Source organism: Corylus avellana, chromosome 9, assembly GCF_965113065.1.
Source record: "Corylus avellana chromosome 9, dhCorAvel1.hap1.2, whole genome shotgun sequence".
NCBI lineage: Eukaryota > Viridiplantae > Streptophyta > Magnoliopsida > Fagales > Betulaceae > Corylus > Corylus avellana.
The window spans coordinates 21,945,859-21,963,509 of record NC_142498.1 but is presented as its reverse complement, the minus strand read 5'-3'; the positions used below and the strand labels follow the sequence as shown (position 1 = coordinate 21,963,509).

Here is a 17,651-nt window from a genome sequence, read left to right as displayed (position 1 = left end):
TACTGTATTAATTGTTACGAGACTTTTTTTTGATAAAAACATAATATTTCATTTAATAATACCACGAACATAAAGCTCTTACATCACAGAGCAAAGCTCTGAAGCAACCATAGCATAAAGCTACAAGATTACCAGATTTAGTACAAGATTCGAAACCAATCCGCTAACCCATGACTAAAATCATATTTAATACTAGATTTGTGACAGACATACTCAACCAAATGCATGGATAGCAATTATTTCTCGACCCTGAGAGCGGAAAGACTCTCATGCCGAAACTCTTCCTCCTTGACCCAAAGGCTAGGATGATGATCATATCCACAACTCAAAGGTCTGGACCAAAACTAATTAACCCGAAGGCGACATAGATCGAGTGAGAGAGGAAAGAGCCTTATTACAAGCCGAACAAAACAGGAAAATTAAACAATACAGGGAAAAAACACACGCCAAAACACAAATACATTTTAAAGAAGCAATAGAACAGGGAAATAAACACAAGAAAAGAAACAGCACACTCCGATCACGCGCACGCTCGGAACTGAAAACTGGAGGGGCGTTGGAAGCGTCGAAAAGCCCAACAGTGGACGGTGGGCGGCGAACATGCGCGGAGAAGACCGACATAGCAAGACCTGAAAATAACCACCAAAAAAAAAAAAAAAAAAAAAAAAAAAAAAAAAACAAGGAACCACCAAAACAGGGAAAATGAGCACAAAGTGGAAAGACAGTAGCTGGAAGGGAGCTGGACCCATGCAGGCTGGAAGCCGCTGCGTAAAGGGCGTGGGAGCTTGATGCAGTGGGGACGCATTGTTACGGGGCTATTGATTTCAATGATTTACTTCTTTGTATAGTTGTTTCAATGATTTTTATCTAACCTGTAAAAAAGTTGGTGCCCAGAATCAAAACTAAAAGCACTTAAAACTTCTTTGGCATTTACATGACATTACAACACTTTTTCAACTAAAAAAACAAAACACACACTCTACAAAAGTTTTATCGAACAAAAAAAGAAAAAATTACGGGTTGGTAAAGTGAAAGAACCATTTCTGAAGAAACTTCCCACCGTGTGATTTGCAAAGCTATCTAGAATTAGTGCTCAACGTTAATGAAGGCATCTTATTGCGCATCCTTCGACGCATTCTGAGTAGCATTTAGTGAAGATGGATCTTGCTTTTGGTGCTAAAAATGGAGCATAATATATATTTTTTTTTTTTGACGTAAATGGAGCATAAGATGAGAGGCATTCTATTTCGCATTTTTCAACGCATTCTGCATAGCATTCAGCATATATCTTCACAAACATTGATGAATCTAAAAGATCAGCAAGGAGAATGGGAGGACGCCCATTGGCTTCCACTGCAGTTCCCACAAACATTGTTAACACCACCACCATCATCATCATCATCACCACAACTCTTCTCAAACCATACCCATCCATATATTTTCTCCCTCTATTGAAAATTCTTCTCCTTTGTGTTAAGATTTATTCATTACCATAAATAAAAAAGCTATTTAATAGTAATGCTTTATGGCGAAAGGAAATGACTTTTTAGTCTAATGACTTTCAGTTGAACTTTTATCTCCAGTTTCGAGTGTTTGAATAGAGCTTTTTTTTTTTAAAAAAAATTAGGTTAGAAGAATTTTATATAACTCAACCTTTAATAAACTCGTAAGAGTACTATTATGTTTCTAGCATTTGGTAATTAGAATAAGGTTAATCTAGTCATCACAATATTTTAGGTTAAAGTACCTATTCAATAGCATACGAAAGATCACAATGGTTGAAACAACGGATATAAAAGTCGTATTATACATATTTAATTAAATGCAACCGACGCACTAGAAATATTAAAATAAAAATGAAATGATTCTTCTAAATTTCGATGAGATGTCGAGGGCCAGCCTACAAATATGATATCTATATGAAGATAAACATTTGATGGTTATTGGTGTACTCAAGAATATATATATATATATATATATATATATATATATATATAAAAGGTGATGGGCCTCCAGCCCAAGATAGAGCTAATAAGGCCCATACCTCTTGTTCCTCCTTCAAAATAAAAAAATAAATAAAAAAATAGAAAAGAAGAAGAAGAAGAGAATTAAATAATCAATATTCCATAAGATGTTATATAATATTGCATTTGACTTGAACTTCAGCTTTATCTCTATTTAGTTTATCTTCTTTTATTTATTTATTTATTTTTATTCAAAACAGGAGAAGGGGAAAATGAAAATTACAAGGGTGAGTCTTTCCCACAATTGATCCTAACCGAAGAAAAAAAAGAATAAGACATAAAAATGCTTCCAAAGATACGGTTGAAAATAGCTCATTTAGCAAGCTAATGTGCTTTAAAGTTAGCACTTTAAAAAATCTTCACTGCGGTCCAAATAGAAAAACCACGGAGTTGCGAGTAGATATCTCCGATGATTTTTCTTGTGTATTCAAATTTGAGGAGATTATTCCAATAGAGCACATCTTTTGGTGTTGAAAATAAAAATAAAAAAAATAAAAAATAAAAAAAAAACAGAGACAACGTCAAAGTAAAAAGGATCCAAAAGAAAAGGAATTAAAAAGGTGAGATCAGTGCGGCATAGGATGGGCCAGCAAAGCAAGTACCGATCTACCTTTTTTTTTTTTTTTTTTTTTTTTTGTTCTCTGAGCCGTTCCGATCTGTGCGAGCTTTATTAACTCTCAAATATATCGAGGAAGCACGTGAGAAAAGTTTATCTTCCTCGTGAGAAAAGTTTATATATATATATTCATTGCAACAAGATTCTTGCAATGAATGAATTAACAATACACATGTCCGCATGATCCAGGAGAAAATACTGCAAACATAAATGTGGACGGTTATATGATAATTCACTTGACATTTTACAACATTTACAAATTCATATGACAAATTACATGACTAAACATTATTCTATTCCTTTTTATCTTTAAGAAGAAAAAAAAAAGAGAGAGATAAAATCTGTCATCTACTTAAAACTTTAAAAGTTGAGGCTTGACTATGGATTTGTTTGGGTGTGCATTTGATAGACCTAAAAGTGTATTTAACACTCAAAAAGTCTGTTTGAAGAAAAAAAATATTTATTGGGTAAAAAAAATTGAAAGCGTTTTAAGAATTTAAAAAGCCCAAAAAATAGCCAAATCATTGCTAAATAAATATTTTTTGACTTAAAAATTTGATTTTTCAAATACAATTACAAACATGCCCTATGCCTATTAACATTTTTATTTTCTTTCATTTTAGGAAGTACCCAATTGTAGAAAACATCCATAAAATGTGGAGTTATTGGGCTATTTCTGCCTTCCAAAACAAATATATTAAGTTTTTGTTTTTGTTTTTGTTTAACATTTTTGAACTTCATTCATCATCAAAAAATAATCTTGAGTGTGGGAACTCTAAACAAAGACCAAGCATTACACTCTAAGAACTCAGAGCACAAAGCTCTATCCTCCGGGTTTTCTTCAATCTATACCTTATCCATTGCTTGTTTAACACCTGCTTTGGCTAACCCATGAGCCGCCCGATTGCCTTCTCTTCGAGTGTGTCGAATCTGCCAATGCCTCAAGCTATTGAGCACCTCTTTGATGTCTTCAAGCACTTGCCCGTATTTGCTACAATTTTGAGACTTGACATTAAATGCCTTAACAACTTGTAAACAATCACCTTCCATCATAATAGATCGTAATCCTAGATCTCGAATGAATTCTGCTGCACTCAATACCGCTTGGGCTTTGACCACTACATGATCTAGTGTTATACATATTGTTTGAGCCTTTACTGCAATTACCTATCCCTCAAAATCTCGTGTGATAATTAGATAATACCAAGTCTCAAACGACAGATTGTTGAGTCTAACGCTGCATCCCAATTAATTTTATATCCTATTAAGGAGGGGCTTGCCACTTAGCTGGGATATGATTTTCAGGGGAGACCTCAAATACCACCTCTTTGACATTTAGCTGCTTTGTACTCTTGTAAAAACAATTCCGCCTCTTTAATCAACATGTTTGGGTGGGTGAATTCCCCCCATGAAACACTATATTTCGTTTGAACCATAATTTCCTCGCAATCATTACACGAAAATCAAGCTCCTTAGTTGTACACCGGTCCATCTTGTGCTCCAGAATCTCCGAAATTTTTTTGCCCAAACACTTACTCTTTTGGATAGTTCACCCACATGCTCCCCACACATCTGTTGCCGAAGGACACTCCTAAAGAATGTGCTGGACCGTTTTCTTTTCCAATTGACAGAACATGCAAAAAGTATTCTTAACAATACCTCTTTTTTGTAAATTTTCCATGGTGTGAAAATATTGTTACACGCCCGCCATATGAACACCTTTACCGGATTAGGTACATGCATGCTCCATACTGTCTTCCATAAATTGCTCATTTTTATACATGTGGATCCATCCCCACTTTGCCTTTCTTTTCGCTCGTGTGCCATGTGATAAGCACTGCAGACCGAAAATTCACCTATTGTGGTATCCCTCCATATCATCGCATCTTTGTGACCGTATTTGCTACGTGGGATTCTTGATATTGTCTTTGCCTCCTCCGCTCAGAAAATCTCCTCAAGTAGTGGCACATTCCACCATTTAGAATCTGGATCAATAAGGGCAACCACTTTTGCATTTTCTGGAAGCAATCTTCGCGGTGTCTGAACTGCATATGTTGACGGCGTAGGTAGCCATTTATCCCCCTAGATTTTAACATCTTCTCAATTTCTTATCCTCCATATCAGTCCATCCTTTAACAGTTCCCAAGTCGAACAAATACTCCTCCATGCGAACAATGACCTTTTGCAAACAGAAACGTCTAACAAATATGTATTTGGAAAATATTTTGCCTTCATGATGCACGCAACCAAACTGTGAGGATTTTGCATAATTCGCCAACACTGTTTTGCTAACAGCGGTTTGTTAAAACAAATAAGCTCTCGGAATCCCATCCCACCCTTTAGTTTTGATGATCCCAATTTTTCCCGGCTCATTCAGTTAATCTTGGCCCCATTGTCTTTATGCATCCACTAGAATTTTCTCATCAATTTATTAATTTCTTTGCATAACGTATTTGGTAGGAGGAATACACTTATGTTGTACGTTGATATAGCTTGTATAACCGCTTTTATTAAAATCTCTTTTACCGGCATGAGATAAAAACTTCGATTTCCAGACAATCTCTTCGACAAATATATTAAATTACATACAGTACAAAACACAATTCTTCTCAAAGTGCAAAACAATATTATTCTTTATCTCAAATAAAATCACTTTTCAAACTAAAAATAAAAAATAATCTCGAAGGCACGTTAACAGACATATCCAAAATTTGTCAAAGGATTGATTATTTTTCTACTGACTTCAACTATTAGTCTATTAAGGTATCCACTAGGCAACTATGGAAGCACAGATAGTTTATGCAACCTACAACATACTTCATCTGTGGCATCTGTGCCAACTGTAAATTGTTTGAAAAATCCCATGAGTGATCAGCCGCAAGCCGTATCAAGGCTTTATCTTATGCAACTTATTCTAGTAAAAAGCCACTTGCATTTTGCTTTTATTTTTAGCCTTTGTATTATCCAATACAAAGGATCGATTGATTTAAATATGGACCAAAATTATTTTTTTCAGTTAACCAAAAAAAAAAAAAATTGTGCACATAACCAATTAAATAAATATTAAACAAGTAAATCTCAAATACTTGGAAGTGCTGGATTTAAAAAAACCAGAAACATTTCTTGATCTTTGCCCAAGTCTCTTGTCCCTAATCCTTAAGCCACGTTATGAAACTGATAAACTCGATCCACGCGCTAGGCGCGTGCAACGATCCGACTCTTTCGTTATTTTACTAACGGGACAATAAGAGAGACCGAAAGATTTCTCTGCTTTGCTCAAACCTCTCTTTCTCTCCCTCTCTCTCTCACTCACAACTCAATGGACTCTCTTACTCTCTTCTGTACTGCGGCTTTAATCGCCGGCGGACTCTTCTGGTTCGTATGCATTCTGGGTCCTGCCGAACAGAAGGGCAAGCGAGCCGTCGATCTATCGGGTGGCTCAATCTCGGCCGAGAAAGTCCAAGACAATTACAAGCAATACTGGTCCTTCTTTCGCCGCCCAAAAGAGATCGAAACAGCCGATAAAGTCCCCGACTTCGTCGACACGTTCTACAATCTCGTCACCGACATATACGAGTGGGGTTGGGGTCAGTCCTTCCACTTTTCCCCTTCCATCCCCGGCAAGTCCAACCGCGACGCCACGCGCATCCATGAGGAGATGGCCGTCGATCTCATCGACGTCAAACCCGGTGACCGAGTTCTGGATGTCGGATGCGGCGTCGGAGGGCCCATGCGCGCCATCGCCGCCCACTCGCGCGCTAAGGTCGTGGGCATCACGATCAACGAGTACCAGGTGAAACGCGCTCGCCTCCACAACAAGAAGGCCGGCCTGGACTCGCTCTGCGAGGTCGTGTGCGGGAACTTCCTGGAGATGCCGTTCCCGGACAACAGCTTCGACGGCGCGTACTCGATCGAGGCGACTTGCCACGCGCCGAAGCTGGAGGAGGTGTACGCCGAGATCTTTAGGGTTTTGAAGCCCGGATCTCTGTACGTGTCGTACGAGTGGGTGACAACTGACAAATACAAGGGCGATAACTCCGAACACGTGGAGATCATCCAAGGGATCGAGAGAGGTGACGCTTTGCCTGGGCTCAGAAGCTACGCCGACATCGCCGAGACCGCCAGGAAGGTAGGGTTCGAGGTGGTCAAGGAGCGAGATCTGGCTAAGCCACCGGCTCAGCCGTGGTGGGCGAGGTTGAAGATGGGGAGGATCGCCTACTGGCGGAACCACATTCTGGTGATTATACTCTCCGCCTTGGGAATTGCGCCCAAAGGGACTGTCGATGTGCACGAGATGCTGTTCGTTACTGCTGACCATTTGACCAGAGGGGGGGAGTCTGGAATTTTCACGCCGATGCACATGATCCTCTGCAGAAAGCCCGAGTCAACCGAATCTTAGCCAACCATCGGTTGATGAGGTAACCACCTCACACTCCTGCGTTCCATGAGTCCAACCGCCTGTTAATTTTAGCTTTTGCTTAGGTTTTTTCATTCTCTTCTTTTTTCTTTTCTTTCTTTTCTTTTTTTTTTTTTCCCTAATTTCAATTTACCATGATCTTTGTATTTTTGTTTTGGAATTTAAATTAAATCTCGTGGTTGGATCTTGCTTTCTAGATTTCCCATTGTGATAGTAAGGAGGTCGAGAATTTTGTGAATTTCGGTTGTTTGAAATTGAAGTTCTATATTTTGGTGTCTTTGATGATCACTACTGAGATTAGACTGTGTCTCCTTTCAAGAACATGTTTAACCTGTTGAAGATGGTGAAGGGATATTAACAATTAAATGTGAACATATTCAGAATCCATTTTTTCAATTTTGTATCCTAATTTTTAATTTTACAAATTTAAGATCATGATGATCCGAATGGGTTTTTTTAATGAGAACATCATAAGATTTTTACAAAATTGATATTAAAAAAACCACAATAGATTTTGGAATATTTTAATTTTTTTCTTCTAAACTGTGGGATCTCTTTCCTGGATATCCCTTCAGATATATAAGATAGATTTTCGGTTTATCTGTTGAATTTCTCGATTTGGCAATTTTTTTTTTAAAAAAAAACAAATAGATTTTCGGTTAATCTGTTGAATTTTTTGATTTGGCAATTTTTCTAAAAAAAAACAAATAGATTTTTGGTTTATCTGTTGAATTTTTCGATTTGGCAATTTTTTTTTTAAAAAAAAAACAAGTGGAGAAAAAAAGCACGAAACAGATGATTCATGTTTGAAGGCGCAGAGGGTGGCAAGCGAAGAGGTGAGAAACTTTCTGTGAGAGTGTCGTGTGGGTGGTGCACGAGGCGCACATGGTTGGAACGACATTTGCTAGTTGCTTAGGTGGCTAGCTTTGTTGTTATGTTTTTGCATATTGTCTGTCCAACTTTTGTTTGTTTTGTGATCTTATGCCGGGTTTCTCGCTACGGTCCCTATGGTTGAGGTTGAAAGTAGAGAAGGGACATATGGACCACACCCGACTTTGGATCTTTCAACGTTTGCCCCTCTCTCTCTCTCTGTGTTTGTCGTATTATAGGATTTTTTTAACAAGTAGCCAATCCTGAGGCTCTTCAGCATAATTGAATAAAGATGGGATGATAAATATGTGGTTAAGTATTAATCAGTCATTTAAATATATGGAATTTATTGGGTGATATTAAATAAGATAAGGTTGGTGTTGGTCTGGATCCAGGTCGCAAGTATCTCCTTTTATGTGTCTTTCTTTTTTGACAATGTGGAGTAGTGATTCTAAATATCATCTTTTTCTTATGCCTATTGAGTGCGCGTGGTGGTGGATCTGTCGTGATCCTGTTGTCACAAGTTTGTATGTCCACGACAGTTGGCAAGAAGATGCCTTCTGGAACCTGTTATTTATATATATATATATATATATATATATATATGGACATCCAAAGTACTACTAAAGTAATACAAGTTTCTGATAAAACTGACACACTTGTTATTTACTTCTGGGAACTGTCATATAGTATTTTACATTATAATTATATGTTTACACATGAATGTGTCAATTTTTTTTTTTTTTTTTTAAATCTCGTTAACCACCAAAATATAATAATATTATTGTGTAACGATTCATGTGATATTTATTTTTGTAAAATGTAAATTTGTAAAAAATTGTACTAAAAACTATAGTTATTCAAGTATTTTCTAAAAGTTTTAAGTTTATTCTCAGAATTTTTGAGGCTGAATTTATTAGGCATAGGAATTCGACTGTCCAACAATTTTGTGTCCTCGGATGTTTTGCCATGATCATTCATCAGTGGTAGTGATTTATTTTAGCCGAAGCGTGTATGTGCCACGTGTGGCTGGGTTGGGTACCAGTTGGAATTTGGTCTTTTATGAATTATGATGATTCCAATATTAACAGCTGTTTGTCCAAAGAAGGGGTTCCTGAAATTTATGTTTGATATATCCTAAGATTTTCTTTTCCCAAATTATAATTATATTAATAAGGTTTTAATTACCTTTTTTGACATTGCCGTTACGACCTAGGAAGAAAGTGTTTGATTCGTCCTTTTGGTTGTTGAAGAAATGCAGCCGTTGGGTTTTCTTGAAAGGACCAAGTTTCTTTTAATTGGGTTAGCATCAATTATTATTATTATTTATTTTTTTATTTTTTAAGATACATGTTGCAGACCCAAATATAAAGCCCAAGATAATTTAGATAAGTTTTTAAAAGGAACAGGAACTTGAACCTCACAATTCACAAAGCAAGTGCTGCTTTGCTTTGCTGAATAATTCTATGCCCATCATTTTATCCCAATCCTTCACTTAAATAGAGGTTACAACACTTAAACTAGGATTACGACTTATAGTCCCACTTGGACTAGGATTAGGACTTAGAGTCTTGGACTAGGACCATTACATAAAGATAAAGATAACACAATATTACTCCCAGTAATCTTAATCTGAGAGAGAGGTAGAGATATTCTTATAGTTCTAACTTGCTCTGGACAGAATGAACATAGAAAAGATTAGATTGGAGAAACTTTTTATCTTTTATAATTTATTGCGGTTGTTCTTGCAATGCCATCCAACTGATAAAAAGCATGGGCCTCATTGGGTTTCCCATATTTGGAGGTGGGCTCTTTTTTGTCGTACTTTATTGGGCTCTCTTATGCCGGGCATTGGAACAAACTATGAACCCAAAAAGGGCAAGAATGTGTAAGCCCAACCAATGTGGATATTTTAACATGATTTTTTTGGACATCCTAGAGAAAATGAAAAAGAGAGAGCATGATAAAAATCTCGCTGAAGTGCCTCTCATTCATGTGGACCATTTTGAACCACAAACCCAACTGGTGGAGGATATGATTTTGTCACCGAGATTTCATCCCAAATCCCCTTTCTAACTTTCGCTGCATCTCCATCTCTGCAGAATCCTAAATCCCATCCATTTTCACTTGCTCTGTTTCTCTCTGTTCCTTCCATGGCCACAATAACAAATTCCTTATCCAAACCGCTTTCCTCTTTTGCCTCTATCCCTAAAATCAATTCTATTCCTCTCTGCTTCCGTGCTTCCTTTTTACCCTCCCGTGGTTCCTTTTCACCAGCAAAACTTGAAACCAACCGACGTAGCCGTCGCTTCGTCACAAAGGGCGCCGGCGCCGGCGCAGCCCCATCTGGGACTAAAAAAGTTAAAACCGACGATAGAGTGCAGCAAGTCCACAGCATAGAAGAATTCGATGAAGCCCTCCTGAAGGCGAAAAACAAGCTGGTAGTGGTAGAGTACGCCGCCAGCCACAGCTTCCACAGCAGTCAAATCTACCCGTTCATGGTGGATCTGAGCCGCACGTGCAGCGACGTGGAGTTCATTCTGGTAATGGGTGATGAATCGGAGAAGACGAAGGAGCTTTGCAAGCGAGAGAAAATCGACAAAGTCCCGCACTTTAGCTTTTACAAGAGCATGGAGAAAATTCACGAAGAGGAGGGTATAGGCCCTGACGTGCTTGTGGGAGATGTGTTATACTACGGGGATAACCATTCTTCCGTAGTGCAGCTGCACAGTAGGGAGGACGTGGAGAAGCTGATTGAAGAGAATAAGGTTGGGCATAAGCTGATTGTGCTTGATGTGGGGTTGAAGCATTGCGGGCCATGCGTTAAGGTTTATCCGACGGTGATTAAGCTGTCGAAGCAGATGGTGGACACCGTGGTGTTCGCGCGCATGAACGGCGATGAGAACGAAAGCTGCATGCAGTTCTTGAAGGACATGGACGTGGTGGAGGTGCCGACGTTTTTGTTCATCAGAGACGGAGAGATTTGTGGAAGGTATGTGGGTTCCGGTAAGGGCGAGCTTATTGGTGAGATCCTTAGATACCAAGGAGTTCGTGTTACATACTAAAATTATTTACTTAAACCAAATCAAATGATCATGATTTTGCAAATTGTATGACTTTATACAACAAACTGGATTGCTGCAATTTATTGAAAATTATTGAGAAAGTTTGTTAAATGTATTTGTCTTAAAAAACACAGACAAACATAATTTTTGGAAATTTCTATAATGTTGAAATTAAGGAGGTGTCCGTACGTGGTCAGTAACAATTATTAGTAGTACCCTTTTTTTGGGATCAACAATTACTAGTACGTTGTTACCTCAATGATCCATGCAGGATTTATTTATTTTGTTTCTTTATCTATCCCGTATTTATGGTTTACAATGTCGTTTTGACATATGTATTCCATGTTATTTGTCCATGATTAAAAGTGGTTATACAAAGGTTGTTCATCAGTCGAGTCAACATGCAAACAAAAGGTCCTAATGCACGTTTCATATGGATAGAGCTCATATTTGACTGCTCTAATATTGGTTTGGTTGTTCGATTACTAGATTACTTGATGTAAAACAATGATCTTTTTTTTTTGCCTTTGACAATATGATGAAGAAATCTCAATTACTTGATGCAAAATTAAAAATGACCTTTTCTTCCCTCGAGAATATAATGAACAAATCCCTAGTCTTCAAGTATTATATCTTAGTGCTCGTTTGAGTTTGTGCTAATTTAAAAATATAATTTTTATGCAAATTATACACGACCAAGGAGCAAGGGCGGAAGTATATTGAACCGTGTTCCACAATTATTATTTTTTTAAAATACCTTTATAACCCTTTCACAATCAAATTTTTACCTACATTTAAAAAAAAAAAAGTTTTATTCCACCAAAAATTATTACTCCGCCATGAACTGGCTTCGTGATAATATATATATATATATTGCCATTTTGGTCAACTTACTAGCAAAATACAATTGGGCCTTGGCCGGGTTAAGATTTTTGTAGTCCGCGCTGATCATGGAATTCCGGTCTAACGTAGAGTTCTTCCACGTACAATTGGTTGGAGTATATATAGGTTATTCACAATATCATTAAAATTGAAAGGTTTTCATATGTCGGAAATAAATTGGCGGAGTATTAGAGTTATCAGTTAAACAGATTATCAGTTTTAACTCATTTAGTTTAGTTAGCAAGTTAGTTATAATGGTGAGCTCAGGGCCGACTCAATCCTTATTAGGCGGATTAGGTGTCCGCTTAGGGCCCCCAATTTTAAAGGCCCCAAATTAATAAATATTAATAATAAACTTTTTATAAAAATATAAAGCCCTTATTACTGTCCATATTCTTTAATTAAGGCTCCTTAATCATGGTAAATAAGTAATTTAAAAAAGGCCTCCAATTTTATAAGGCCTTCAATTAATGAATCATAATAAAACAAATTTTCATAAAAAAAAAAAAAAGAAAAAAAAAGAAGAAGAAGCTAATTATATATAAAGACCTAATTGCCATGATATATATGCTTTAATTAAGGGCCCCTAGCTACTTAATTTTTTTTAAAAAATTATTAATATCATTTGATTCTCCAACATTTCGAAATAAATAAGGGTAAAAAAATTGATAGCAATAAATAAGAGAATCAAATAATAATAAAGACATTATTAAATAAAATACAATCCTAAACCTTCCATTCTTGAAGGTTGTGGGTAGATTTTTTTTTTTTTTTTTTTTTTTTTTTTTGGCCTTGTGAGAAGTATTGAATAGCCAAATTTTCAGACAACAATAAATTTTACATCCCACCAAGCGAGAAAATAATTTTTAAATAAAAAATATAATAATATTTTTAAAATATATGAAAAAGACATCACTTAAACTTTTCGCTTTAGAGCCTGTTTTGGATTGCGTTTGAGAAATAGAGTTTTTAAGTCAAAAAGAGGTTTTCGGCAAAAGCTTCATTTGTCAAAAGTTTTTTTTTTTTTTTTTTTTTTTTTTTTTTCTCATTTTTAAGCTTTTTGGACCCTAAAAGCGCTTTTAATTTTTTTACCAAACGAGTACGTTTTTCTTCAAACGAACTTTTTGAATATTAAAAACACTTTTAGGCCTCTCAAAGGCAATCCCAAACAGGTCCTTAGGCTTCAAAAATGTTTTCATTGTTCTTAATTGTAAACATATTTTAAAAAATAAAATAAAAAATAATTATAAAAGTGATTGATTGAGTTTTTGATAACTAACCTTTTTTTTATCGTTGATCAACTATGGAAGGATTTTAATAACTTAAAGACCGAGTAGCTAGCAAATAGTGAAATTACATAGAAGAAGAAAATAATTCAAATTTGAATAAGGCTTTAAAAGGTATATAGAGAGAGAAATGGAAACTTATAAAAAGAAGAGTTTATAATTAAATAAAATATTAGACAAATTTTTTTCAAATCAGTCTGAAGGAAATATCCTCAAACTCATTTAAAATAGTGTAAAGTGTCTATAAACATTTGAAACCTTAGTTTAAGTTAGTAAACTACTATTAATAACCTTAATAATTTAATGTGTCTTCAAATATTTATAGACATTTAGCACTATTTTAAATGGGTTTAAGAATATTTCCCAAAATTTGGAGATCCTAAAATATTATAGAAACTTTCAATATTCTAGCATTTATTTATTTGTTTAACACAATCTTCACTTCCTCGATAATGCTCCTGCCTTTCTCTTTTTGCAAACCAACCCTAGCCGTACGTCTCCTTCTTCTTCCTTTCTTCTCACCCTAATTCCATCTCTATAGGTTTAACTCCTCAGATTAAACCCTAACATATACACCCCGTCGTCAACACAATCTCCGTCATCCTCTCCAGCAATAATGTTTATATATAACTTTAGTCACTAGGCGTCATGTAAATTTATTTTTATTCATAAAAAAATTAAAAAAAAAAAAAAAATTGTTTTATATATACACCACGTATATTTGTTTTGCCAACTCCACATCGATCACCGCTATTGGTGGAGAGAATGAGCGAGAAAAAGAGGGAATCGGCCGCTGTAGAGTCAGGGGAAAAGACTAGGACTCCATGGCCGATGAGTCTGGTGGTCGGGATTGCTGTCTTCTACCTGGGTGGTCTGGGGATCATGCGGTCGCTAAATATTTTCCATCCGAGTTTCGTTTCCTTTATAGGAGATGTCGTTCACATGGTGGGAGCCAGTTTCCTTGGTGCCAGTGCCGTCACCCAGGGCCAGGACACATGTGCTGGTAAGAGAAAATTAAAGAACACATTCAACTCTCAAGTCTTTTAGTGGTTTGACAATTTTTGTATCTTTTCATTACAAAGACAATGAATTAGTTTCTAGCTTGGGCAATGTTCATACAAAACTTGATAATTACAGCATAGCTTTGATTTGCAGGGCTTTCACTCAAATCACTGCATCTAACAGCTTTACATCTTGCGGTTAAAGTGTCTTATGGTGGCCTCGTGGAATCCGACTTTCGAGTGTTTGATGTATTTTCAATTTTGGGAACACTTCTGGCCATCTATATGGTTGGTTTTAAATATAAGTCTAGTTATGTGGACAAAAAACACAACTTCAACCTGTTATACCTGGTAAGTCCTCAATTCTTTCGCAGTAAATAGTTAACCTTCACATTCGTAGCATCCTTTCGCCAATAAAAATAAATGAATGTTGATTCAATTTTACTTGATACATGTGTTTTAAACTTGCATAAATTTGACAAGCTAGGCTCATATCAGTTGTCAGGTTTGCTTGCCCTAAGATGTTCTTAATTGGGTTGGCAGGACTATCATTTAGGGGTGTTAAAAATTACCGGAACCGGGACCGGGAAACCGGGGACCCGGTTCCGGTTTGAAAAATCCAGAAATTGGGTACCCTTGTTTGGTACCCGGTTTTTACTGGGAAACCGGGTTTCCATATATATATATATATTATGCTAAGTTGAAATTTTCAGACAGTTAGTTTGGAGAGTAGGAAAAATGAAAAACAAAGAAATTTATTGTTGGTAGTTTATATTTATTGTTGTAATATTTATATATATTGTTACTTTAGTGTATAATATTAACATCTAAACAAGATTTGATGGAATTCTGATGTTGGGTTTATTGGGCTGATTGTAGTAGTTCATTTTTTGATGTTGGGGTCTTAAGCATTTGGAAATTTGGTAAATTGGGTCACTTAGTTGATGCCTTTCTTTGCATAAAGTTTGGTTCTTACAATTTCTTAGGCTCACAATGAAATATACTATTTGAATATATATAAAATATTTATTGTTGGTAGTTTATATTTATTGTTGTAATAATTATTTGGAACAATCACAACAAAGCTCCTTTAATTTAGACGAAAAAACTAATAATTTTTTTTAAAAATGAGCCAACTTATGAAAAAAAATTGGTTTATTTTAGGCCAATACCTAAAATAAGCCCAAAAAATAATTTTCTTAAAAAACCGGTTACCGGACCGGGTAAAACCGGGAACTGGCCAGTAACCGGGACCCCGGTTAACGGTTTCGGTTCCCAGTTTTGGCCAAAAACCGGGAAACCGGACCAGGTTGACACCCCCACTATCATTGCTTTGATAGGTTTACATTAGGTTTCCTTTAACATGATTAAATGATTAAATTTAAGCTTAAGCTTTTAGGTAAAGTGGTGATTTCGAAACTAAACATATGACTTGTCACAATGATTTGGAAGAAAAAAGTAAACGTTTATTTGTTGGAATCTACTACATTACATATTTACCATCTTTGTGTTAATTTATTATGATTATTATTATTTTTTTTGTTTTGGAAATTTACCTCCTGGACTTTTCTTAATTTAATGTATATATGTTATGGCTTTACCTCGATGCAGCTGATACCTTGTGCTTTGCTATCATTAGTAATACATCCCACGGCATCAAAAAATAGCTGGAGTGGGATTGCCGTGGCCTTCTGTTCTTATCTTAATTCTATTTCGTTGCTACCTCAGCTGCAGGTCATACGGAAGAGAGAGGTATGTTTTATTCTTTTTTGATGGTGCACTGACCTTTAGACATTGTTTTCTCATCTTTTCTTTCTTCAAATTCTCAAGAGTGTTGATCGAGTTACAGCACAATATATGTTTTGGCTGGGGTGTGCAAGATTAGTATATGTTGAAAATTGGATTATCGAGGTGAGATATGATTTGGTTCTTAATTTGTATATGGTAATTAATGGTAGCTCAATTTCTTTCCAAGCTATTGATATATATGATTTGATTCTTTTATGCAGATATTGCTTACTCGAGGACAATCGGTGACATTTTTGGGTTATGATTTTGTGCGTTATGATAATATATGGTGGGCTGTTATGGGTGTCCTCTCTGAAATTGTGAATGGTTTCATTCTTGCTGATTATTGCTACTACTACATGACCTTGTATGTAAACTGCTTAATTTGATTTTGCAGACTTGCTCCTAGCTAGGAAGCACATTAATTCTAAACGTTTCTCCTTTGGATGCAGTGATTTTGATGTAGAACGTGAAGACATGCATCTCCCATCGGGAGTGGTGTGAGCTTCGGATGCTTCCAAAAGTTTTTAATTTGTATCAAGTTAACTAAGTAATGTAATTTAATTTTTAGTACAATCGATCTCATAGTCAAAGCTTAGTTTTTGAATATTCCTTGCTAGTTATATATGATTTTATATAAATGTCCTACTAGACATTTTTTTTTCTTTCTAATTTGCTAATTAAATGATCCAAGATATTGTTTCACTTGCTATGAGATCTTTGTGGCATTTACATCATTAGAATAAAAAGCACTTAAAAAGTTTATGCCTTAACAAATAGAGATGTAATTCATTTCATAATAACAGAGGTCCGAATATTTTGAACTTGTATTTGATCCGCTTTTTTTTTTTTTTTTTTTACAAGCTTAAGAGAAACTTATTGGGTTTTAAGATTGCCTCGTTGGTGGGACTTTGGTTACTTTGCTTCCGAGAGGATTAAAAAAAAAGGGGTAAAGTCCATTTAACCCCCTCAAACTACTATCTCAATGACAAATCTACCTTTTAAATTATCAATTGCAATAATATACCCCTCAAACTACCAAACAATGACAATGTACCCCCAATTTTAAAAAAATAACGAAATTACCCTTATTGAAATAAAAATAAAAATACTAAGTTTTAATTTTTTTTCAAAATTTTAAGGGTATTTTTGTCTTATTGAAAATTCTATAGTGGTAATTTTGTCATTTTGCTAGCATTGGGAGATACATTGTCATTGTTTTGGTAGTTTGAGAGGTAAATTGTCTTAATCGATAGTTTGAGAGATAGATTGTTATTAAAGTTGTAGCTTGGGGGGGTTAAGTGGATTTTACAAAAAAAAAATGTTTTGCTTATTTTTAATTATTTATTTTTTCTGTCCATGAATTAGTGTTCTATTTTATTTATGTTAAAATTTTGTACATTGGAGAAGATTAATATTATTGATGATTGTTTGGAAGTTTACACAAAATCAATTATAGACAAACTTTGATATCATGAGAAGACGTCAAGCACAACTTTGCTAAGTTATGATCAATCTATGAAAGAAAAACTTTGGACTCGTTTGATAATATTTTTTAGGACAACCAAAAAAAAATAAAAAATGAAAGTATTAATAAACAATACAAATTCCTATATTTCACTACTTTAGGCCTTAAGGGTTCATTTCTGATAGCAAGGTAGTCTAAATGCTCTGGATTTAAATCCCTACTGCCATATCATAT

The 17,651-nt window shown here is 35.5% G+C and overlaps 3 protein-coding genes across 3 annotated transcripts; all 3 read left to right on the top strand.

Moving 5' to 3' along the window:
• The first annotated feature begins 5,812 nt into the window (after positions 1 to 5,812).
• On the top strand, positions 5,813 to 7,334 carry SMT3 (sterol methyltransferase 3). Its single transcript, XM_059604044.2, has one exon. The coding sequence runs from the start codon at positions 5,960 to 5,962 to the stop codon at positions 7,037 to 7,039; it is 1,080 nt and encodes a 359-aa protein (XP_059460027.1). The 5' UTR covers positions 5,813 to 5,959; the 3' UTR covers positions 7,040 to 7,334.
• Positions 7,335 to 9,932: 2,598 nt separating this feature from the next.
• Positions 9,933 to 11,043, top strand: CDSP32 (chloroplastic drought-induced stress protein of 32 kD). The gene has a single exon (XM_059604476.2). The coding sequence runs from the start codon at positions 10,081 to 10,083 to the stop codon at positions 10,990 to 10,992; it is 912 nt and encodes a 303-aa protein (XP_059460459.2). The 5' UTR covers positions 9,933 to 10,080; the 3' UTR covers positions 10,993 to 11,043.
• Positions 11,044 to 15,714: 4,671 nt separating this feature from the next.
• LOC132189060 (ER lumen protein-retaining receptor-like) lies at positions 15,715 to 16,468 on the top strand. The gene is made up of 4 exons (XM_059603546.1): positions 15,715 to 15,913; positions 15,992 to 16,072; positions 16,171 to 16,316; positions 16,402 to 16,468. The coding sequence occupies exons 1-4, from the start codon at positions 15,740 to 15,742 to the stop codon at positions 16,451 to 16,453; spliced, it is 453 nt and encodes a 150-aa protein (XP_059459529.1). The 5' UTR covers positions 15,715 to 15,739; the 3' UTR covers positions 16,454 to 16,468.
• The last annotated feature ends 1,183 nt before the right edge of the window (positions 16,469 to 17,651 follow it).